The sequence below is a fragment of the Rattus norvegicus genome, chromosome 15 (genome assembly GCF_036323735.1).
Source record: "Rattus norvegicus strain BN/NHsdMcwi chromosome 15, GRCr8, whole genome shotgun sequence".
NCBI classification, from domain to species: Eukaryota; Metazoa; Chordata; class Mammalia; order Rodentia; family Muridae; genus Rattus; species Rattus norvegicus.
Genome location: NC_086033.1, coordinates 39,533,559 through 39,558,207, shown reverse-complemented (window position 1 = coordinate 39,558,207; position 24,649 = coordinate 39,533,559). Strand labels below are relative to the sequence as shown.

Genomic DNA, 24,649 nt, shown 5'->3' with positions numbered 1-24,649 from the left:
ATCCATTAAAAGAATTAGAAGCCTTAGAACTGGCTGGCAGTGACTCTGAGCAAGAGTTGTCAGAGTCGGAGGAGGAGGAATTAGAGGAAGAGGCAGCCATATATGAGGAAGAAAGATATGGGCCTAGGTGGAGAGCCACTGTGAAGAAACCTAAAGTTATGGATCCTTTGTGGGCAAGGCTGGTAATTTTGTTTCTTTTTTTCTTTGTGTGGGATAGAGAAGCCACTGACAGCAATCTTAAGCCCGGACCAAAACCTCTTTGGCGAATGGTCCCTGCCTGCTTAGAGGATAAACGCTGTGAGGAAGCCATTAGAGCCGTTAGGACAGGTCAGAGGGTCCTTGCAGAACAACAAGAAAGTATGTCAGAGGGAGAAACGGTCTCAAAAGAAAAAAAGAAAAGAAAAGGAGATAAAAGGAACAGAGAGAAGGCAGAGATAAAAAATGGGGTCAGTGCAGCTTTTGTTGTGGCTCAAGTTGAGGCTATTGCTAGGTATGTGATTAGGCACTGGAAACCTCACAGAGTCATACTGATCAGATTTGATAGAGGTAGACCGCCTGAAAATTTATTCAGGAGAATCAAACAAAAAGATAAACTTGAGTGTGCCTACTTGGATTCCTGGTCTCAAGGAGATTTAGCAAGTGACAAGGTGCTTCTCTTAAAAAAGCAGTTTCAATCGGCCCTTGGAGCCTTGCACCTGTAGCTAAGATATGTGTAGCCACTTCAATTTTGTTTTCTGATTGGTTTTAAATGTATAAATATTCTCTACATGACTTGGTTATGGACTATTGGCTTTTAAGTTATTGGATATGGTTTAAAAAAATGTAACATTGATAACAGAAAGTTGACATAAAACTGGTAAAATTTAAAATATGCTCATGTTTCTGTTGATACCTGTTCCGGTATTATACACGCTACTCTGATGACTGGTGAAAAGGCTCGTAATACCATTAGCCATTGCTTAGAGGCATGGGCAGCCTGGGGAAAGCCTGATAGTCTCAAGACAGACAATGGGTCTGCCTACACTGCAAAGTCCTTTCAGGCATTTTGCCAGACAATACAGGTTGGTCATAGTACAGGCTTACCATACAATCCCCAAGGTCAAGGAATTGTGGAAAGAGTACATCGTACCTTAAAAAAGCTTATACAAAAACAAGAAGAGGGAATTGCCAGCAGCCGAACACCAAAAGAACAACTTTCTTTAGCTCTTTCTACTCTAAATTTCTTAATTCTGGATGCGCATGGCCGCTCTGCTGCGGATCGCCATGCTACTACTACACCTATAACTAATGCAGAAGGAAAGTGGAAGGATGTCTTAACTGATGAATGGCGTGGCCCAGATCCCGTGATTTCGAGATCTAGGGAAGCGATTTGTGTTTTTCTGCAGAATCAAGAAAATCCAATTTGGGTACCTGAGCGTTTGACTCGAAAATTGCCTTCTGCTCTTCCTGAAGATGAGACTACGAACCCTACTATTACTACTGGGAATGGTAATACAGGTTAATTCGCTCACTCTGTGGGCTATTGCCAGATCCTGGCCAGTACCCATGCCAGTTCATAGCAATTCTACTGTTTTGAAAATAAGACTGGCAAGCATAATCTTGGCCTTGGTTTCAATGGGTGCTGTCCAATGAGCAAGGGGCATATATATCCCTGACCCCTTTTGCTAGGTTGATGGGAGAGAACTTCGTGCTGTATAATGTTTCAGCTACCAGAAAAGGTGATACCAGGTTGACCAATATTCAATATAATAACCTCTTGGTAAATAATACTGCCACTAGTACTTCAGAATGTGCTAGATCACCTTTTTTCTGATAAGCACTAATGTAAGCAGTGGTGCTTTAAATTGTAATAGCTCTGATGTAGTCTGCTATTTAGCTGAATGCTGGGATGGCACCAATGACACCGCAGTGATGGTTAAGATTCCCTCCTTTGTGCCAATCCCAGTGGAGGCAAACCCAGATAGTTTTCCTATTCTTAATTTGCTGAGAGCCAAAAGAGATTTTGGAATTACAGCAGTCATAATTTCAGCCATTGTGCTGTCTGCTGCCGCAGCTACCACAGCTGCAATCGCTATGACCAATTAAAGACAGACGGCTGAGACTGTCAATCAGATTGTAGAAAGAACTGCAATGGCACTAGAGATACAAGAAGAATTTAATGCCCATTTGGCATCTGGCCTTCTATTAGCCAATCAAAGGATAGATTTAGTTCAAGAACAAATTGAAGCACTGTATCATATGACACAGCTGTCTTGTGTTTCCTCCCTTAGAGATTTATGCATTATTCCTTTGCGAGCTAACTTTTCTCAGAATTTTCAACAGAGCAAAGAAATCTCGAATTATCTGAAAGGAAACTGGTCCATGAAAGCAGAGCAACTATCATGTCAATTGCTGATGCAGATTGCTGTCCTCAACAGCACTAGGCTGGACCCCATCACAGTTGAAGACTTTACCTCATGGATTACCAATGCTTTCTCCCTTGTTAAGGAGTGGGTGGGCATGTTTGTCCTGGGGAGCTATTGTCCTCCTGGGATGCGGAGTAGGTCTCTGGCTTATTGGCTGTTTAAAAAAGAGAACATGCCAGACACAAAGTGGTTGTTTACCAGGCTATGACCACCATTAAAAAGGGTACTTCTCCCAACATATGGCTGGCCTCTTTGAAAGATCAAGAGTTCGCCCTAGATCATTTTTGTCACAGTCATGTGGAGTCATTGTATCCAGGGACGGGCAACTTTCCTCGAACTCGGACCAACCTAAGACACGGGGCCCGGTGGCGATAGGGTAACTCTATGACGGGTAAGGCCGAGTTTGGATGAGAACGACCTAAGACAGGAGCAATGACAAGATTGACGTGACACCCAGATCTAGACCAGTCATTTTATTAAACAAAAAAGGGGGAGATGTAGAGAGCGGCGCGGCGAAACAAAGATGGCGCCGACATCCAGCCTTGTCTGGATATAAACGACTTACTGCGCATGTGCAGGCTTGTCCCCTTGCTAGGGCTCCCTCTAGTGGTGAACAGCGGTACTGCACATGTGCGGTTTATGCACCAGGTGTTAGTTGACCGTTAATATGCTAATGAGGTGATTCATTCTCCGCCAATCCCTGGAGGACAAGTAGTGGGGTGATCCAAGCCCCACCAATCCCTGAGAGATAATTAGCATACTGTTGTCTATATAAGCCGAGCGATTTTGCTGCTCGGAGTCCCTGTTCAAGAGAGCTGTAACACTAAGAGAGCTGTAACACTAAGAAGAGCTGTAACACAGTAAAGGTTTGCTCGCAGAAGAATCCTGTTGCCGCGCGTCGTTCTTACTGGCGGGACATTAGGCGCGCGACACCGACTAATTCCTGAGCATAGATAACCAAATTCCAGGGGAGGCCCCTTGTTCAATGGCCACAAGTGCTTGAGTGATAACGACCTTATCACGTTTCTGTTGAGATCTGAGTTTGCAAACCAACCATAGCATGAACACTAATCCACAGCATAGGGCTGCACCAAACAGAGCCACCCCCGATAAGTAGTGGGCACCTCATCTGGTTCTCCTCAGCTGTTACCACCAAGGGCCGTAGTCAAGCCGCTCCTATAATAAAATTTAGAATTCTCAATTGTTAGCAACTACTCCAGAAAGTTCACCCACTGTGCTTGCCTAACAATAGAATGGGGGGAGGGTAACTCCAGACACTGTAGACACAATGGCTGCAGCAGTAAATGGCTGCTACAATAGCAGTGAAAATAACAAGGTCTTTCCCAGGACAGTTCAGGATCAGTCATTCTTCTCTGGAACAACCAGCAGACAATGGAACCATTTCTGAGATCTGCACAACCAGGGCAGAGTTCCCCAGTCCACAACAGCTTAACGCAGGCGGCATTCCTGTGAAGCTATAGACTGAAAAATGACAACACCAGTCAGGGTAGCAAGAGTCACCAGGGAAATGAGGGGGACAGGAGTAACAGCTGGAGTCCAGTCTTCTCCAGCAAGCAGCAGTGCACAGAGGGTCTGAGCGTAGGCCACAGTGGGACGGGACACACGCAGCGGTAACACTGACTGTAGCAACGCCAAAATCTCTGTGATGACAAAAGATGAGGGGGAATCTTCCATCTTCCTCTCAGGGCAGGAATGACTCTAGGGACCCGAACCACGAGAGCTGAATCTTCATGCTCCCAGGATCAGCAAGTCTCAGCAATCACCTCTGGCAGCTGGCATACTCTTGTAGCATCCTGTAGAAAAAACACAAACATTCCCTCTTCCCCATCAAAATACCTGGACAGGATCATGTCAATATGTGGATATTTCTATTTCACCTAGGCAGAAGTACGCCTAGTTGTAGAGTGTTATAAACACTCAGAGTTCCTTGGCATCCAAATTTTAAAATTGAAATAAAAGGAGCATTATTTAGCATACAGGGATAACTCCCCCTTTTTATTTATTAAGATATAGTAAAGATATTATTTATTAAGGTAAGTCCTCGAGGATTAAATTGAGGACACTGAACACTTGTATTTATAAATTGACTTGTATACCAAATTATTGTCTCTAGCATTATTGTTTTGGATATATAAAGAATGAGATTTTTTGACTAATTGTTCCTATGTAAGGCCTATAATCTGTCTGGTATCATTGCCCTTCCTTGTTAAGGAGTCTAGGCAATCTAGTTTGAGTTCTTAATGTCCTATAAAGTAACAGTATTTAGTGTTCTTAACCACTAAGCCATTTCTCTAGCACCTCACAAACTTTATTTACCTAAACATAAGCATTAATTAGAAATGTCAAAACCTGTAAATATTGTCTAATTTCAGTCTTACTAGAAATCCCTGAGCTGGCAGGGTGAGGCTGGGAATTGAAAGTAAGCAAATGGAGTCTTCCTCTTTTCATATAACTCCATTACCATTTTCAAAGAGCTGGGTCTATGGTTTTGTTTAGTTGTCTGAACCAGAGCACTGAAAGGACAGTGAGTTGTCAGACAATTCACACTGAAATCATCACTCACTGATTTCATGTATAAAACTTGTCTCTAGTAAAGCATTAAGTAATTGAAATCAATTGTAAACCACAAGCCACACATTGGCTATCAGTATGTGAGTTGAAAGCTTGATTTAAAAACAGTGGCTAAAGCACGGAATTTAATAATCTATGCTGAAGCAACAGAAACTCAAGAGAATAAACAAGTGATCTAATCATATATGTAGCCTTTTCATTAGATGAACCACTTTAAATACAATAAGCGCATTTTCTATGGGTAGCATGTACAAATTTACAGTAAATACAAAAGCATGTAAAGAGTAAAATTATCAATTTTGTCTGAAAAATTTGTATATGTAATAGGCCAAATATCAGTATTTTGTAATAACCAATTTAACTGTTGTTTGGAATAAGGTATGTTTCACCAGGTTTCTTTTTAAAATACTTCCATGACTCTACCCTACAATTTTGTATTAACACAACTGAAGCTTTATCTCCAATGTGGATAACAAACAAGGACCTAAGTCCTCTGGTAAGGTAAGGTACTTAGCCAATAAACATATCCTTAGAAGCTTAAAATTAGTTTTAAATATTCTTTTCTGGAGTAGTGTAACAGTTACTCCCAAATATCAAAGCTCATTTTGAGAGCAAAGGTTTGTAGTAAAAATTTCCATATACACTGAAGGATTTAAAGTTCTAACTTCTTACATTGAAGAAGCAACAAAATTACATAATACAAGGCTGTTAGGCATTCCTAATGATATCACTTTATGGGCTCTCTAAAATTATAAGCAAGCTCACAAAATGAAAACTCACAATTGCCAGGACGTAAATGAATTGCATAAAAACAATCCTCTAAATCTATCTTGAAATGGCAGTTGAAGTAAGCAAACTGGCTGTAATGCTCTCACAAGTTCCAAAACCTCATCAATCCTTTGTAAATCCTGTAACAATCTCTACCTGTTTGATTTTTTTCTCAATTTTAAATAAGTTTGAGTTAGTCAATGTAACACTGGCAATCTTTTTTTTTTTTCGGGGCTGGGGATCGAACCCAGGACCTTGCACTTCCTAGGCAAGCGCTCTACCACTGAGCCAAATCCCCAGCCCCAACACTGGCAATCTTTAATCACAATCTTTCAGTTCTCCTTGTAACACCAGAGCACAACCACAAGGTCACCTGAGTTCTGAGTAGTGACTAGGCAGCTGTTCTTTGGGCAGTGGAATTAGCATCAAAATACAGATAGCTTCAGGGCAAACCACAACTTTGGAAAGCAAAACTCAACCTCCAACAATCTAGTCTCTAAAATCCAGTCTCCAAGACACCGAGTCTATCCTTCATGTTACAACGTTTGACTGCCAATTCCTACATATGATCGCACGATGGTGTAGTCTCCAGTACCTCAACAAAGAGACATTGTCCTAAATTCTTTTAGAAGCCTGGTTTCTAGAATAAGAATTCCATAAAAATATTACCTCAATTTAGACCGGTTTCCCTAGGTTGGCTCATGCCACATGTTGTCTAGAATGACTCCATCCAAATTACCAGTTTTATGTCAACTTTCTGTTACCAATATTATACCTTTTTAACCATATCCAATAACTTAAAAGCTTTTTATTGATTTGTTCCTTTTTTCAAATGAGTTAAAACCAAATCAAGATGTGAACGATTGGCAGATAAAGTTTTTACCATTTTCTCTTTTGAACATGAAACATAAAACATTTAAGCAATGGGGCTGGGGATTTAGCTCAGTGGTAGAGCGCTTACCTAGGAAGCGCAAGGCCCTGGGTTCGGTCCCCAGCTCCGAAAAAAAGAACCAAAAAAAAAAAAAACAAAAAAAAATTTAAGCAACAAGAAACAAAACCACAGACATAAACTGACATACATGAACAGCTTGGTGCACCAAGGACAGACAATAGACAAAGGGGAAAAACTAGATGGTGTCCCAGAAAAGGAACCCAGGTTCCAATAGGAGTCAGCAGAGAGGTAGGATTTCCCCTTTCCCACCACTTCCACGGTGACCATCCACTCGAGTGGAGTTGATATGGACGATGGATTGTCTCAATTCCTGGACTAGTCCATCAACGTGTTGAAACCAAATTCCTGTAAGATACTGAGATATATTATGTGATATCTGAGCAGCACGACTGACATTCACAAATGGTATGGAAGTGAATCTTTTTGTTTGATTCTCCTGAATAAGTTTTTCAGGCGGTCTACCTCTATCAAATCTGATCAGTATGACTCTGTGAAGCTCTTCTTCATAGCCAGCTGCCTCATCTTCTAAATCCTCTTCCTCAGAGGAGCCAAGCTCATCTGTTTCTGAGCTATCAAGCTCTAAAGCCTCTAACTCCTTTACCGGATAAAGGCTTCTCCTTTTCAAAACTTTTTTCTCCTTTCTCTGTTTCTCTCCCAGGGCGTTCTTTCCCCAACCTCTCACTCCCTCAGATCTGAAGTCTTTGGAAGGGTCTTTTTGCTTATATTTATCTTTTCTCTTTGAGCTCTTTAATTTTTTATCCCGCTCTGTTTCTGACATGCTGCCTTGTAACTTCCCTAGCACTCTCTGTCCTGCTATTACAGTTGGGCAGCTCCCATCTTCCAGGCACGACCTCTGACGTTGTCTAGCAGCAGCCACAAAATCAAAAATCAAAAGAGAAAGCATGAAGGCTGCTAAAACGATAACAAAAACTTCCGCCGCATCTTCTAGTGGGGGAGAGAAGTGGAACAGATCAAGACCAAACATATCTTTCAGAGCTTACCTTAAACACTACAGTTCTGGATTCTCTCCACGGACAGAGGACCCCTCCTCGGCGCCTAGCGATGATGTGGCGTTTTTTCCCGGGTTTCAGCACCAGATGTCCCGCGCTATCTTGCCAGCAAGAACACGCGGGGACACACGAATCCTTCTGCAGCAAAAGCGTTTATTGTATCTTAAAGAGAGGGCCCGGGACACCAGCATGGCGCAGCTTATATACACCCTAGCACGGCGCATCCACACCTGATTGGTCGCTTACCCATGATCTCATTAGGCACGCCCCGGAGTGGGCAAAGACCTGGCATGAAGGCACTCTTGCACATGCGCACACAGTTAACTTCCTGAAAGGAAGTCGGCTGGCGCGGCGGAGGCCAGCACCATCTTGTGGTGGCGAATGTTATTGTGGCTCTCCACAGCCCCCCTCGATTCACCCATCTGTCTCAGGGAACAGCAGAGAGGGCATAACTCTTCATTGTTCTCAGTAGTATCTGCTTTGTGTGGCTGTCTCCCTTCCCTGATTTAAAATAGCAGTGGGCCTAGACTGGCCTCAGCCATGCCTTAGATGTCTCAAATTTCACTAGCTACGAATTTCACTAGCTACACTCATAGCTTGGTACACAAATGAACTTCGCATCAAGTATAAGCCGATGTTTTAAATGGTGTGAGCTCTGTGTTTAAAGCACACTGTTAACAGAGTAGACACACTTTATTTCTGGCTTCTTAGAGGCTATGGCTTTGAATTCAAAGCGGTAAGGAAAGGGAATTTCCTGAACCCTTTCCCACCACTATTCTCTATTTACACTTATGATCTTTGGCTAAAAGCTATCTAATTTGGCTTTAGAATGTATGTAGATTAGTTTGTGTTGCTAGGTAAGTTATACCAGGCTTTGGTCTGAGACAGCCAGGCTGGAACACCCACACTATATTCCCCAGCCTTATCCCAGGGTTTACCTTCAGTGTGCTCAGGGGGTCTGTGTGATGGCTAATCTTGGTGTCAACTCATTTACATTCTGAAATATCTAATGCCCAAATAGCTGGGCACACCTGTGGGCGATTTTTATTGTTTGGATTACTGAGGTAGAAGACCCAACCTAAATCTGGCCCACATCTTCTGGTGACGACCCACATAAAAGGACACAGAAGAAGCTTGTGCTCTTTGCCTGGTTACCCTCACTCTCACTGAACTGCTAATCCATCCTGACCCATTCCTTTGCTGGTGTGAACCTACTTCTTTGGTACTCCAGTGTGGACTAAAAACTGGCAGCTTGCTAGGACTTCTCTGGGACTCCAGCATCAGATTGCTAAGATACCCAGTCTCATGGAATGAACAAATATGGGTCACTGGCCTTTCTATCACTAGACAGCCATTGTTAGACTATTTAAACCACAGCTTATAAACCACCCTGATAAATCTGTTGCTAATTTATAGATGTATATTACTTCATCCTATCAGTTCAGTCTTAATACAGTTTTTTTTAAAGATAAATGAAGTATAACACCTTAAGTCAGATCTATTAAGACAAATGGGCTACAAGTTTAGGAACCAAAGTATTAAGAAATTCCATCTTCAGAATGTGTGTGAGCTTCTACACAGCCTTCACATGGGTTAGTGGATTCTACACTTTTGCAGGCAATGCTAGGCAGTGAGTCTCCTCATATACATGTTACTAGTTCTGACTGATACATGGTAACTAAAACCTACTCTTAGTCAGGGTTTCTATTCCTGCACAAACATCATGACCAAAAAGCAAGTTGGGGAGGAAAGGGTTTATTTGGCTTATACTTCCACATTGCTGTTCATCACCAAAGGAAGTCAGGACAGGAACTTACACAGGGCAGGAACTTGGAGGCAGGAGCTGACGCAGAGGCACGGAGGGAGCTGCTTACTGGCTTGCTTCCCCTGGCTTGCTCAGCTTGCTCTCTTATAGAACCCAAGACTCCAACCCAAGGATGGCACCACCCACAATGGGCCCTCCCACCTTTGATCACTAATTGAGAAAATGCCTTACAGCTGGATCTCATGGAGGCATTTCCTCAGGAGAGGTTCCTTTGTTCTGTGATGACTCCAGCCTCTGTAAGTTGACACAAAACCAGCTAGTATACCTACCATGACTGCCAATTTCTGCCGGGACTACAGATGTACCATGGGGTTTGTATCAGACATTTACAGAGCATAGCTCACCAGCAGCACCGGAACCAATGTTATCTATCCCCATGGCAACTGAGAGCAACTTCCCACTGTTGTGAACATTTCACTAGAATAATTCTTGGGCTCAACATCCTTGTCCTCCACACCACTTGCACTGTGCACAAGCTTGCCTGATTCAGCCAGGACACCCATCCTTGCTGGGCGCCCTGTTTCATCCCCAGGAAAGGCTCAGTCCTATCCCATCTTAACTCAGGGGCATCTGCTTCAGGCATCTAGCTTCCCTTACCATTAAAAACAAAAACAAATATGTTTTTTAAAGGCTAGAGAGAGTAAAATGCACACATTTATTGAGGGCAGAAATTCTTTATTCTCAATTTCAAACTCTAAAAAATCTGAAAAATAACCCTTTTTAAACATATCTGCTGCTGTTGTCAAATTAGTGATGAAATCTGACCTCGATTCTGCAAGGCTATTTATGAAAATTTTGTAGTCAATCTAACTTGGATATTCACAGGCTTACTACAGAGGATTGCAGGGTGCTGTCAAATCTCATGAAGATATTTTGTTAAAAACATACATGATCTCACAGGCCTAAAGAGATGGCTCAGCAGTTAAGAGCCCTGGATGCTCTTCCAGAGGTCCTCAGTTAAATTCCCAGCACCCACATGGTGGCTCACAACCATCTGTTACTTCAGTTCCATGGGATCTGATTCTTCTGGCCTCCTTGGGCACTGCATATATGCACATGGCACACAAACATACATGCAAGTCAAACACCCAAACATATAAGATAGCAAAATAAAATAAATTTAAAATAAGTCTAAAAACTAAAACAAACATACAAACCCTCAGATTAGTTCACTGAAGTGAAAACCTGAAACTCATTTGGACTCAATACGTCATGCAAGGGATTGCGGACCTGTGTAGCTTGTGGATTACGGGCCTGTGTAGTTTGTGGATTGTGGGCCTGTGTAGTTTGTGGTTTGCGGGCCTGTGTAGTTTGTGGATTGCGGGCCTGTGTAGTTTGTGGATTGCGGGCCTGTGTAGTTTGTGGATTGCGGGCCTGTGTAGTTTGTGGTTTGCGGGCCTGTGTAGTTTGTGGATTGCGGGCCTGTGTAGTTTGTGGATTGTGGGCCTGTGTTGTTTGTGGTTTGTTTTTAACTACATCAGCTATCACCAAGGTCAGACAGAGAAGGTTCTAAGTGCTGGATCTGAGCACACACATTTTAGGAAAGTAGAATGGGCTAGCACCACAAAGGAATAGTTATCCCTCAGCCACTTAACTTCAGAAGTCTGGTGTCTGAAGGATGAAACATTCCCTGCAAGTTAGGGCTCAGATGTGAGCCAGCACCAAGCACCGTGCTGTCCTGAGACACAGGAACTGTCAAGAGATGCCAGTCACGGCAGGGGTTTTTAAACCCACCCCAACAGTTAAATCAACCAATTCTGTTCCCTTCAGAGTTGAAGCAAGCTCTTAAGCAAATCAGTGAGTAACTAGTAAGGCTGCATACATCATGTACTGAAACCTACATCCCAGCATAAAACATACAGGACAGTGCTATCCCCAAACTCCCGATGAACAGACACACACGCGCACCAAGAATCTTAACAGGAGAAAACGAGTTTGATTTCTAACAAATTGTATTTCTCAAGAAATAACCCAAGGGCTAGAGAGATGGCTCAGCAGTTAAGAGCCCTGGATGCTCTTCCAGAGGTCCCCAGTTCAATTCCCAGCAAACACATGGTGGCTAACGATCATTTGTTATTCTAGTCCCAGAGGATCCGATGTTTTCTTCTGGCCCAGTCCCAGAGGATCTGATGTTCATTACATACAGGTGGTACACAGACACATGCAGGCAAAACACCCATACACATAAAATAAAAATAAAGTCTCAAAACAAACATTTTAAAATAACCAGTCAAAATGATTTTCTATATACATTTTTTATTAAAATCATGGCACTTAATATTAACAGCAGAAATATTCATGATTCACATCCAGAAGCAATTAACATTCCTTTTTTACAAATGAAATAAAAAAAATCTAACATGTTCTGTATGTAAGCCCTTAATTGCATAAAATATATTAGCATCATTTACAGCCAGTGCACTTACATAAACTATATTTCCTTTCTTTGACTTTATGCAAAAGAATATGTTAAATATGTTTGCTAGGTATTTTGAACATTATGAAAATTAAATGTCAGTTCTCAATCACTCGTGGGGGACAGTACAAGCTGATAATTCCCTTTGTAAACGTCTGCATATCACCTCAACAATTTGAGCATTTTTAATATACTTAAAGTAAAAATGTTTAAATTCCCACTAAGTGCCATATTGAAAGACAGTTGGGTTTTTTTTCACTGCAGCACCTTTAGACAAAAGATTGCATCCTGTTCAGCCACTCTATACAAATTATGACATCTGTGAAAGATATGTACACAAACTCCAACGGTCTTCTGCTAAATGTCACATTGGGAAGCAGTTTTAGAAGCAATATCTGGTAGTATGTACCAGCACTCTGAGATATCCATAGGTTATCTTCACGAGTCAGGAAGCCCAGAAACACAAGGTATAAAAAATCAAAACAAGGGTGGAGAATGCACCCAGTGCACCCCAGGACTATCTTCATACTCAGTCAAGTAATAGTCAGGATTAAATACTGTAAATGTCCAACTAAAGACGTGAAACTGCAACAAACTCATAATCAGATCCAGCTGATAAAACAATGCATCTGAAAGTGTCCATTTACAAAGTGATAAGTCCCCAAACCCAAGTCCCTATCTTATGTCCAAATCAGTCTGTCCAGTGTTTCTTTAACTACTTCAAAAACATGTTTAAAAACACAGAATTAACTCCCTCCTCTCCGAGACATGTGCAGACTCTTATCTAACAGACTGCTAAGCTTTGGTTACATAAAGTGCAGATCAATAATGTGCTACCCAATCGTTTCCACACACCTAGAGACTCTGCAGCTCACCGCCGTCTTCAAAGTCGGTTTCCAGCTCTGTAACCATCTATTAGGAGTCATACAGCTTCAGAATGCTTCCAGAACACTCCGCGTTGTGCTTCCCGATTCCTGGACACTGGCGACGAAGCTGAATGGAGTGTAGCAATTCATGATTGTGCTATACCACGCCCAGGAGCTGGCTCTGCTTTCTTCACTTTCATACCTTCTGTTGTATAAAATTTTCAAGTTTTATGATGATGCAGGCAGTACATTCCATCACCCTCATGGCGACCTCAGACGTGAACCTGTCATTGGGGATCTGGGGAAAAGGAAGCAGATCAGGGTACCTTGTTTTCAAGCTGTCTACACCGTAAGCTTCCAGTGTGTGCACATCGTTTGTCAGCCCCTCCAGCTGCTGACTATACTCCTCTATCTTTTGGGCCAGCGCCGTGGGCTTTACGTCTTTATCAGATTTCCCCCTGACGGCATAGTCGGCTGCAATCAAAGCCAGCTTGGTGGAAAGGTAGCACTTGAAGCACACCCACTCATTGGCATTTTTGTGAAGGTCATTCCTGGCAGCTGAGAAGTTTGCTCTGGCTTGTCTTAACCATCTCCGGGCTTCCACTGGATTGCCCACAGACTTGAAGGTGGGAGGAACAAAGAACCTTTGAGAGTATGTCTGTCCAGCAGAGGGAGGGCATTTCTCTTTACTTTGCTGTTGCCTTTCAGATTTATGACTTGTGGCTTCTTGATTCCACGAAGTATAAAATCTTTGAAATGAGTACTTGTCTGACTGAAATCGGGATGCAGAGGTTGAAAACGTTCTTCTTGAAGCTCTGTCTGCATTTTGATCCAGAAAAGCCTGTTTTTCTAGTCTGTTGATTTCATTCTGCAGATGCTTGAACACTTCATTAGCGATGTCATGATTTTCTGGGTTTTTGTCAGGGTGCCACTTCAGATACAAGCGTCTAATGATCTTCTTCCGTTCTGACTCGGGAAGCTTCCAAGCTTGCTCCACCACTGACGTCACTTCTTTCAGGATTTCTGGTAAAGCATTCACCTTGAGCTTTCTGGGGGAGTGGTGTTTGGAGGAGGCAGGCTTGTGGCTCTCTTTGCCAGAGAAAAGAGGAGGGATGCTTCTCAGACCGGGAGTCAGGAATTCCGTGGGGCTCGTTGGTGTGGTAGGAGCACTGTCTCTGCTCTGGGAGCTTTCATCAGGCCGTGAGAACTTGTACAGATCCAGAGAGCTGACTATCTTATATTCACTGTAGCCAATATCGATCTGATAGATCTTCCCCAAGAAACTAGCATTGTCAGCATCTTCTCTTTCAACTTCTTGCACAATGATTGCATATGTGTATGTTGGCTGGTATGACCCGTAGATATCACCACCTTCAGCATCCACAAGGTACCCAACATATTCCCCAGGATAGAAAACATTCATTGGATCCATAAGTAGTGTATAGTGGATCTCAGCAGGTATTGGTGTGCCAGGCATGGGAAGCTCCAGTTTGGATGGCTCTGAGGAGTCATATTTAACCCCTAAACTGTCAAGTTTCTCACTGATCCTGTAAATGTCATTGCATCCCAGCATAGCAATTAAGTATGATGTGTCAGAAATCAAGTTGTCAGTTGCTGATTTAAGTGTCATCGCTAAGGCTAGCAGAAAGTTAATGTCTTTACTGTCTGAATGCTGGATGTAGAGCAAGATGACGGCATTGCCAAATCGCTTTAGAAAAGCGAAAGTTTCACTCCTGCTATGCGGAATAGGATTGAAACCTTTAACCCGTAATGTTGTCTGAAGCTTTTCAAAACAGGAAACTTTCAGCCCCTCTCTTAGAGCTTTGCAAAGTCGTATGGCCTTTTCTTCATTGGCCAGGAAAGCATTGTCATTCTCGTGCTTCATGATTCTAATGAGTCCTGTGATGAACTGCTCTGAAGACAGGAGAAGCTGCAGTCTTCCCTGAAGAGAGCACAATGCTCCAAACTGGCACACTTTGGGGGTCTCCTCATCGAGCTGCTCTTCAAGTATACTGCTCAGCAGACGAGGTCGAAGCTTTTGAGGGAAGAGCATTATCAGCTTAGTGTGGAATCCGTGGTCTTTCCCTAAGTAGCACTGGCTAAGATCAACTAGCATTTGCACACCAATATTACCCTGGATTCTACTTTTATAATGTGGTGCATCATCGAACACCAAGATGCTCGACTTCACCAACCTACCATCCTGGCTCGGAAGGTAGAGTGCGAGGTCCCGGGCGTTCTCCAGATCGCTCCTCACTTTAACTGAATCGTTTTGTAGACTCTTGAACAGACCAGAAACCACTCTTTTAACTGTGCGCATTTCATTAGGGTCTAGCTGCTTTCCTTCAGAGTTTTTGAATATTCGGCTGAGTACTTCAACGTATTGCTTAGTTGAGATGATATCTTCAGTACCTAAATGCTTGAACAGCTGATGAAAAGTGCCGAGCTCCAAAGGCAGCTTGTACAAGTAAGGTTTAAAATCAGCTTCGTACTCCAGGTTTATCACCACTTCCTCAGGCTTCAGAAGTTTCCAGCCATCTTCTACCATTACAAAGGCCACGCCCCGAAGCTGAAAACGGAACTCCCGTTTTTCTGCACTGAGAAATTCATATATGCTCCTTAGGACCTTTGCTCTAGTTTTTACCATTTCCTCATCCAGAGTTGTTATGTTGCATATGTTTCTGCAGTTATTAATGACCTTATCAAGAGGGGGGTCCAGGTTAACATTCAGCATATTTAAAACTTGTTCAAGCTGTTCCTGTGGGGCAAGGCTGCTGCCTTCTTGTTCTTTGATGCTCAGCGGCGTGGCTTTCTCCGGAAGAATAGGGCAAGATGTCCACAGCAGCTGGAGAACGTCGCACTGCTTGAACTTTGGGTTCACCTGTGCTCCATTGAACTTGATAAGAGGAAGTGTTCCATTTACCTCCTGGTACTGAGGGTGAAAGCGGATGTATTCCGCAGGGGCCCGCTCCGGACACAAGAAGGGTATTAAGGACAGCTCTTTCAGAAAGTTTCCAGATAGCAAATCCGTTCGTTCTTGGAATATGTGATGGAGCAGGATGTCAACTGTATTCTGCAGCGTTTCTTTAGACCAGTTTTCCGTATTTGCCCGCACACTGATTTCCTTGGCAAACTGTAACAACTGCTGCTGGGAAAGCACATGCTTTAGCCCGATATTTCTCAAGAATTCCACCCAGGATGTCATAAACACAACTTGATTTTTAGGTTTTATTACTTGTTCCAACTTTTTAAAGAACTCTTTAGGAATAAACAATTTTTCAGGAAGCATAACTTCAAAAACTCTCACAGTCCTATCATAGAAGTGCTTCGCTTGCTTTAGTCGGTTGTTGGCATCATGAATAATCAATAAGCTTTCCAGTTTCTCAAAAAGTTGCTCCTTAGTCTCCGACAGCTCCTCAATGCTTGCCAGTCTATTCTTCAGATAGATCAAGTGCTCCAATTTTGCATCATAAGAGAGATTCTCAATTTTTGGCAGAAGATGTTTCAAATACACCTCCAGATCATCTACTGGCACACAGCCAAGCACCTCATACAGTTCTTTTAAATGTACCTTTTCTTCAAGAAATGCAGACGATGATGACTGTGTCCATTTTTCCACTTCAGCTGAAGGAATACTTTTGGTAAGCACATAGCACGTTCCAAATTTTGCAATGCTCATATAGCGGCCACTGATGGATTTGTAGCATGGAAGGGACTTTAAAATTTTTAGGTCATCCTGGGACATCAGGTGACTCAAATTACAGTTGAAATACATCAAAAGTGCTTCAAAGTCATTTTCTACTAGTTTTTCAGTTCTAAATGTTGAAGTCTGAACCATATAATGTACAGCTTTCAAGATGCTTGCAGGGCTATCTATGTTTGCTGTGTGGCATGACAACAAAGGGACTAATGCACTGTCTTTAGAGCAGATTTTGTTCAAGGCCAGCTGAATACAGCCTGCTTTCATCAGAGCGTGAAAAACCTTGTCACTCTGAGCATTGGGGAACACGGCAATGTGCATGAGGCTCAGGGGGATCAGCACATCCCCCTCCGGAACCACAAGCTGGCTGGCTGACACAGTGAACTTTGTTCCTGGAAGCAATGCCCAGTCTTTCAGGATGTCAACAATGACATCAAACGCTGGCTTTGGTTCTTCCTGATCATCTGTCACACTTACTGATTCGCTGATAAAGTGCCATGCATTCTTAAGCCAAGACTCACTGGCAAAATTGTCTTTCCACTTTGCACAGTTCTTGGTCTTATACTCACGAGGCAACACAGAAGAGAGTAAGTCAGCAAAGCTGGAAATGTCGAACACTTTTGCAACTTTGCAGTTCAACAACACACTACTGTATTTCAAGTATAAGGTGTTCATAAACAAGTCTTTACGTGATGGGATTAATTCATGGTATGTAGTGAGAAACTTGGGTCGTTTACCATCAAAAATCTGCAAGACACTGTCCAGTGTAATGAGCAGGGGCAGTCCCTCAACTTCAAACTCACTTTCTTCAGCATCTTTAAAACAGTAATCAACTAAAAGTTTTAAACTGTGAAAAAGTTTTAAGTTGGTTTGCTGAAGACGACAAGGCAGCTTCCCAATATGGCAGTTGGTATCGGGAGAAGAGAATGTCATTAAGAAGGACCTAACATCCGCAGGAGTCACATAGCTAACGGGGATAGCCGCATCTACAAGGCAGTGGTAAAGGTTAGCAGTTTCATCACAGTTATAAACCAAGTTGAAACCAATTTCTAAAAGCAGGTGCTTCAGTCTGTAGACATTCTCTGCAACTGTTTTGCGAGTTGTGATGTTATAATCGGCATTTTTAAGGTGCTGTAATTCATCCTGTAGCAAGTTATCAAAAAATGGTTTAGTTTTATTTGAAGTAGACATATTGATCCAAGTAATTATGACTGCAGAATGCAAATCAGAGCCATCAATATTTGGAGCCCGAACAACAGGTAAAAGACGTTTCATGTCTTCATGAATGCAACTGTAAAGAGCTTTCACTAAGCAATATAGATCCGGCTGCAGATCCAGCCTGTTAACTGGAAAGAAGGACAGGAACTTCTTTAATGTGTCCTTTACAACATGAATGGGTGTGTTCTGTAAAACTGATAATGTTGGGTCAGAACCAGGGAAATACCGTTTTTTTAACTGGATTAGTAATTCAACATATGCAGGCGCTATTAAGGCTGTCATTAAACTATTGTTCCAGTCACTGCGGACACCAACTCCATTATCATCACGCCACAAGTTTCTTCTGGCTGAATCTAGAGCAAAATGGCCATTCACATGAAATGGCAGCCCTGTCTCCAAAGAGAGAGGCAGAAAGCAGAAGGCTCGGTGGGGCTTTTTATAATTGTGAGTAATGCAGGCAGCGACTCCACCACGTGGGAAGAGGGTGATATCTTGGTTCCTGTGAGCCGATATAACACTCTTGGATACTTTGTCCATACTTGAAAAACCTGATCTATTACAGATGAGCCACGTGGTCAGATTCCCTTCAGAATCCTCAGTATCCATGGTGTAGGTTATCTGTTGGACTGGTATGTCCTTGAGCTGTCTCTTTTTAGTAACGCTGTCAATTACAGAGGCATGGAACTGCTTCCTCTTCAACCGGTCTCCATCAGTGATCTTGCCTTTTACTGAATAGAGCACATTCAGACCTCCTGTGGCCTTATCTATTTCACAAATAGATATTTTTTCCATGTGGTTGAGAAACATTAGAAGTTCTGCCCCATCAGACCGTAATTTGTCCAAAAGATTCTGGACCATTCTGTCTGATGATGGAACTGAGGAAATTTCTGAAACTTGTGCCATTTCTGCATTACGCAGAGGAAATCTAAACATTGTACAATTGTCCAGTTTAAAGTGGTTTCCCAAGTAAAGATCTAGAACATCTGAGAACTGGGTTCTAAAGTCTGCATCCAAATCTCTAAACATTCGTCCAGGGCTAACTGATGTGGCTCCTGGTGCATATCTGGCATGGGGATCAAAAATACACAGGATGTCATTGCCAGAAATAAAAGAAGGGCAGTCTGTAATGTGGTACACGGAATTGAACCCAATTCCATATTGTCCTGTTTTGCAAGGGTTTCCTTCTTTGGTGCCTTTCCCAAGGTTCTGAATTCCTCTAACATCATCTTCTGTAAATGGCTGGTTATTGTAAACACACAGTGCTGGCCCTTGCAGTGGGGCCCACTTATCATCAAATATTCGGTCAACAGGATGCTGTCTAGGATCAAACACAAAGCAGATCTCCGTGGCCTTCGCATCATCAGCATTCTGAAGAAGCTCTTTCAGCATTTCCTTTTCTGAAGGATAGGCATTGAGAATGCTCTTAATTCTGCTGGTCAGTTTTTCTTTCTGCCCGAATTCTGTACCTGGAGCTGTGAAACAGATGTTGGATGCGTATCTTTCTAAGGCTTTATGTCTCTTTGGTATTGCACCTAGTTTTACAGCTACTTCCCGGGGTATGTCGGCATGGCAATACTTAACAGAAGAATCCTTTACTTTTATCCAGGGACAGTCATTGTAGCATAATGACTTAGCAGGGAGCAGCAGCAGATTAGTATCCGGCAGTAATATTTTACCATAATTTTTCTCACAGAATTCTTGTCTCTTTTCTCTGATGAGACTCCAGATTCCTTCACTGATTATTCGTCGGCAAAGCTGAAAATTCTCTTCTGTTATTTGTTTTTTTCCTCTTTCTTGATCAATAGACTCCAAGACTAAGGCAAAATCTTCAACAGTAAATGACTGCCGCACACCCACACTTTCAAAAAGCTCCCGGAAATTATTTTTATACTTGTTAGGTAACTGATAAAGGTATGGCGCTGCTTCAAAGTTCAAATGAAAAGAAACCTTTTCTGACTCAACATATACATTCTCAACCAGAATGAAACAAAATGGTTTTAGCTTTTCAATAATTGTTGCCTTGGCCATTTCATTTTGCAATATTGCTTCATGGAGGTACTTGTAGCAAGCATTGGTGATATTTTCCTGGTACAATGTAATACCATCATCAACTGATTTTGCAACTTGCTTCAACTGGTTTATTACCAGATCAACTGTTGGCTTCTTTAGCAAACCCAAAAACTCTTTAACAGCCAATGACACTGAACCACAGCCTCTAAAGGAATGGGAATTTTCATTGAGAATTGGTTGCAAAAGACAGACTATATCTTGATATTCAGCAGTGTAAAGGTCAGTTGCTGCAAACATGGTTTCAGGCTTAAAACTGTTCCCTTTCCACTCTAAAGAAAAACCCGCTGGCTTTGTCAGAAATGGGAGGAAGGGAATTGTTTGGTATTTTGCAGCAAAATCCTTTGCTCTAGGATCCCTTATTTTTAGCTTCTCATCAATGAGGCTTAGTAGAATACTACTCCTTAAGCAGGCGGCAGCATGGTCACTTTTATTAATCTCAGCTACGGACTCTGCACGCTCTAGCATGTCATCCCACAAAATATCATCTTTTGCCATGCCTAACTGAACGAGCTTGATCAAAATAATAGGATTGAGGTAATCCTGTGTGGACCCATAAGGGAATCTCCCATCTTTAATATCAAATAACTTTGCAACTCGTCCTTCAGGATGGATCAATCTTGAAGGCAAAACCAAAGGATGGCCTTCCAAGGAGCAAGGGACACAAGGGGTAACACGAAGAATTCCTGAGAACTCATCAAGTTTCTCATTTAAGACAAAATTCATCAGAGGATCTCTAAGTTCTGCTTCGATTTCCTGAATATTAGGAAAGAAGACTTCTGAAAAGAACTGTTTCTCTGAAAATGTATTTTCTAGCAGTATCTGTTTGCAGCCAGCCTCTTCAAATCCTACTTTTACCGAAGAAGGAAGCTCAACAGCACAGAGGTTTTTGGAGCCTGTCTTCTTGAGGTACTTCAGGAATATCTTGAAGGCTGCTGAGCCAACATCTTTCCTTTGAAGAATAGAGTCATCTAGAAATCTCACATTCTTCATGGAAACCCACATAGATCCATCAGAGAAGACTCTGGTCAGGTCCTTCCCCTTCCCATGAGCTATATCTTCATAAAATCCTTGACAGATCACAGAGAAGTCATCATGAACTACGTCAGGATCAGGCCACACAGCATAGTAAGTATAATCAATCAGCTCACCGCTAATGGCCAGGTCCCGTAAAACACTGAGTGCTTGTAAGTAAGCTTTCACAATGACGTGCCTCATGAAAGTGGTATTCCATCGACCTTTTGTATCTGTCTTCCAGATTTCTTTCCTATTTGAAGTAACAGCAAAGCACCCATTGATGTGAATTGGCAACCCTGTTTTTATTCGTAAAGGTAAATAGCAGAACACCTCTCCTATATGTGGTTTCACAGTCCACTTCTGCTCCTGGGTTTCATGCAAAAGAACTCCTACTGCCCCACAAGGAACCAGCCCTAATCTTCTTCCACTTTCATTCAAAGAAAACTTGAGAGCTTCTCCTGTGTCCATGCATGTGCATATAAGCCATGTGGTACAATCTACTGTCTTTTGTGGCAACTCATCTGATGGCTTTTTTGATTGGCCAGACTTAGCCATTTCAAAGAGAGTAGCTGGGTCATCATCTGGACCTCTGAACAGTGGTGACTGTAAGTCAGCAATCCTCCTGAACACATGGTGAAATTCCTCAACTGTGATCTGAAGAATGCAAGATGACTTTGGTACATCAGTGGGAAGCTTCTTGTTGCTGCTGCTACAAGTCTTCATGAGTTTAGCAGCTTCTTTTAAAACACTTAAAACTGGTGCATTCAATGCTTTGGAGGGGCAAGCTTTTTTCTTAATTATTATTGTATCTTGTGCTAAGGTAGGATTGGTTTCTTCAATTTTCAAGTATTTCAAATACATTGAGTTTACACTCTGAGTAAAAATGATAAGTCTGTGCCCACAAAGACTAAATTCATCCACCAGGGAGTAAATATCCGCAGTGTTATAACAAGTACTGCTAACTTCACTCACTTTTGCTTCCTGCTGCGTTCTAAAGGACAGTCGGAAGAGAGTCCCATTGTAGCTGTAAGGAGCTTCTACGGCCAAAGGCAGCTGACAACCAAATACATCTATAAATGGTTTGAACTGATTGGGGAATTTCCTAAGTCTTTTCTGCTGTTTACTCCAATTAATTTTGATTCCAGGATTAGATCTATCTTTAATGTGTTTACTGATGTGATTTATGTTTGGATCAAACATTATCATAAATTCTCGGCTCATAATGATGGGAATGTCAGTAATGTGGTACACAGAATTAAAACCAAGACCAAATTTTCCAACCTTGTCAACTTCTCCCCTTTTTAAAGATTCTCCTAACCTGGTAATGTTTATGAAATCTGAATCTGAGAATTCAGAATTGTTGAATGACCACAGAGCAGGTCCATGACAAGCTGCCATCCCTGGGTCTAGGAGATTTTCCCTTATGTCCATATTTCTTCTCATATCAATCATGAAGCTGCATTCGGTGGCATTCGCATCATCAGCATTTTGAAGCAGCTCTTTAAAAATATCTGACACTGAAGGGTATTCTTCCAAAATGTTTTTAATCCTTACAGTAAGAGGCTCTCTTTGCCCTGACTGCTCAAACCCCATGTTTTCAGGATTGATCAGTCTTGTACTAAGGCACGGAACTTTTAGCCACTCTGCAGTTTTCATGGGTATGTCCTCATGTACCAAAATGATTGGTTCCACTGAGTCTTCAAGCAAGTCATTAAGGTCATCAACTTTGATATCACAATAACAGCACTCATGAATTGGCTTCATGACAAGTTTGGAAGGATTTTTGCTGTGATAAATAGGAACTGGGGTATTAGGGCTTGCTGGGATCTGATTGCTGTACAGCCATCTCATGATATTCAACATGAGATGAAGATTTTGCTTACTTTCTTCCTCACTCAACTCCTGGTCACTTTTGAGATAAACTTTCTGAATGACCATGGAAATATGATCTGATGTCAACTCTTCTATTGAGCCACAAGCCTTGAACAGCTGGTGGAATTTTGCCATGGTTTTAGGCACATTATATAAATAAGGCTGAAGGTCCAGATCATGGATTGGCTTTATCACAGCCTGGGCAAGAGGACAAAAGTTTTTGCCTGTCCAAACCCAGGGGTATTTCAAGGCTTTAAAAGAATCCTTCCCTTCACTCAGATGATCATGCATGAACCCATAAATTTCAAGCAAAATATGTTGGAACTGATAGTAATCTTCGTCACTAAAGGTTTTTGAAGTATACCAGTCAACAACAATTTTAAAGTGTTTTAAGACAGCACTGATGGTAGGCTTCGTGAAGATGCCGAGGGTCTTCTCCAAGCTCACATGGGCACTCTCAACAAGAGGAAGTGAGGAGCCCACTAGAACTGCGTGAGCTGCATCACACATATCTGGAGGTGCACAAAGATTACAGAGATCCCCTTTCCAGACTAAAGAACCTGGATAATTTGGGGGTCTTTCCTTGCAGGCTGGAACCCATTTTATTTTCTTCAATGCCATCTTCCCCTCAGAAGACTGCAAGAGTGTATGGTTTTTATTCAAGACCAGCAAGAGTGTTTTGGCTTTCTTCAGGAGAACATCCTGATTCTGACAGGAACTGACCTGTAAAGCTTCAATTTTTTTGGCCACCTGTACGACATCTTTCTCTTTTAGGCTGGCTTCATTTTTTAAGCCAATCTGTCTCAAAGAGTGAAGGATATCTGGTGAGGTAAAAACTGCAGGAGGGAAACAGGCTTCCTCTTCGTTATAAAAGAGATCCCTTAGGACTTCTATATCAGGATCAAAGAGGTCACTGGCTGCTACCACATGCTCCTGTGACATATGAATGAATTTTAGTGGCATTAACCAATCAAGCACACTTGGATTCTCATTTTTAAGAGAAGATAGATTCTCAAGGATCCACAGCATAAGCCGTGTTACCTCTTCCTGTGTATAAAATGCATTTTCAATATCTTTTAAAACAAACTTTAAACAGCTTGTAGTCTTTAACTTTTCAATTTTCAGCATGTTTGCCAAACGAATGGTGGCTTCATCACTACTATCTATTACTGAAACTGAGAGCCGTAGTTCTGTTGGAAGCTTGGCGGTATGATCCAAAACTTTACATCCTTTTAGTTTTGTGTAAGAGGAAATTCCTTGATCAGATGAATGATTAATTCTCTTGAATATTGTCAATTCTTGAATTATTCTTTTCTCTTTTTCACTGGTATCAGTTAAGCTGGCCAAAAACTTCCTTAGAGCATCTTTGTGGGTTGGAAGTAATGATGCTATTTGATTACACAACTTCTGCAGTGGTATCTTCTCCATTATCTGCAAAATAGCACTCGGCAGTGGGGAATGAATGTATTTTTTAACAAGCGGATGCTGAAGAGAGGTATCTAATCTTTTCAGGACAATGCCTCCAAGTTTTTGTACAATGTCTGCTAGGAATTCCGGAAGCTGAGCTTCAGTTTCATCATCTAAAATGACTACTGATGGGACCCTGAGTCTAATGAGTTCCACACACGTCTGATCTGCATCCAGTGGAGTTCTGGGGATAAGTGGCATCTCATCAAATAAAGTCAAATCCTCTGAGAAATGTATGTAGAGATTCTTCCAAACCATCTTAAGCCATGAAATGGACGGGTGATGTTTGTCTTCACTCAATGGATACCACTGAACCACCAACTCTCGACCAGGCCAGAATGTATTCATTACTTCTTTAATAAGACGTGCAAATCGCTCTGGATTTAGAAGCTGCAGCTGAGTACATGGTCTTCCTGTAGATCACACACAGAAATGTTATGCACAATTCTACTTTAAACTCCTCTAGTCTCAAAC

At 42.0% G+C, this 24,649-nt stretch overlaps 1 protein-coding gene across 7 annotated transcripts in view; it reads right to left on the bottom strand.

Annotated features, from left to right (window-relative positions):
* Window positions 1–11,788: 11,788 nt before the first annotated feature.
* Sacs (sacsin molecular chaperone) overlaps window positions 11,789–24,649 on the bottom strand; it is an 84,567-nt gene continuing 71,706 nt past the window's right edge. For 5 of the 7 annotated variants that reach the window (XM_006252167.5, XM_063274272.1, XM_063274273.1 and 2 more), the window contains one exon: window positions 11,792–24,588. In XM_006252167.5, coding sequence (XP_006252229.1) covers window positions 13,031–24,588 — 11,558 coding nt within the window. In that variant the 3' untranslated portion in view covers window positions 11,792–13,030. Of the gene's footprint in view, window positions 24,589–24,649 lie in introns of all 7 variants that reach the window. The other 2 variants (NM_001427721.1, XM_063274276.1) reach the window with 2 other exon arrangements.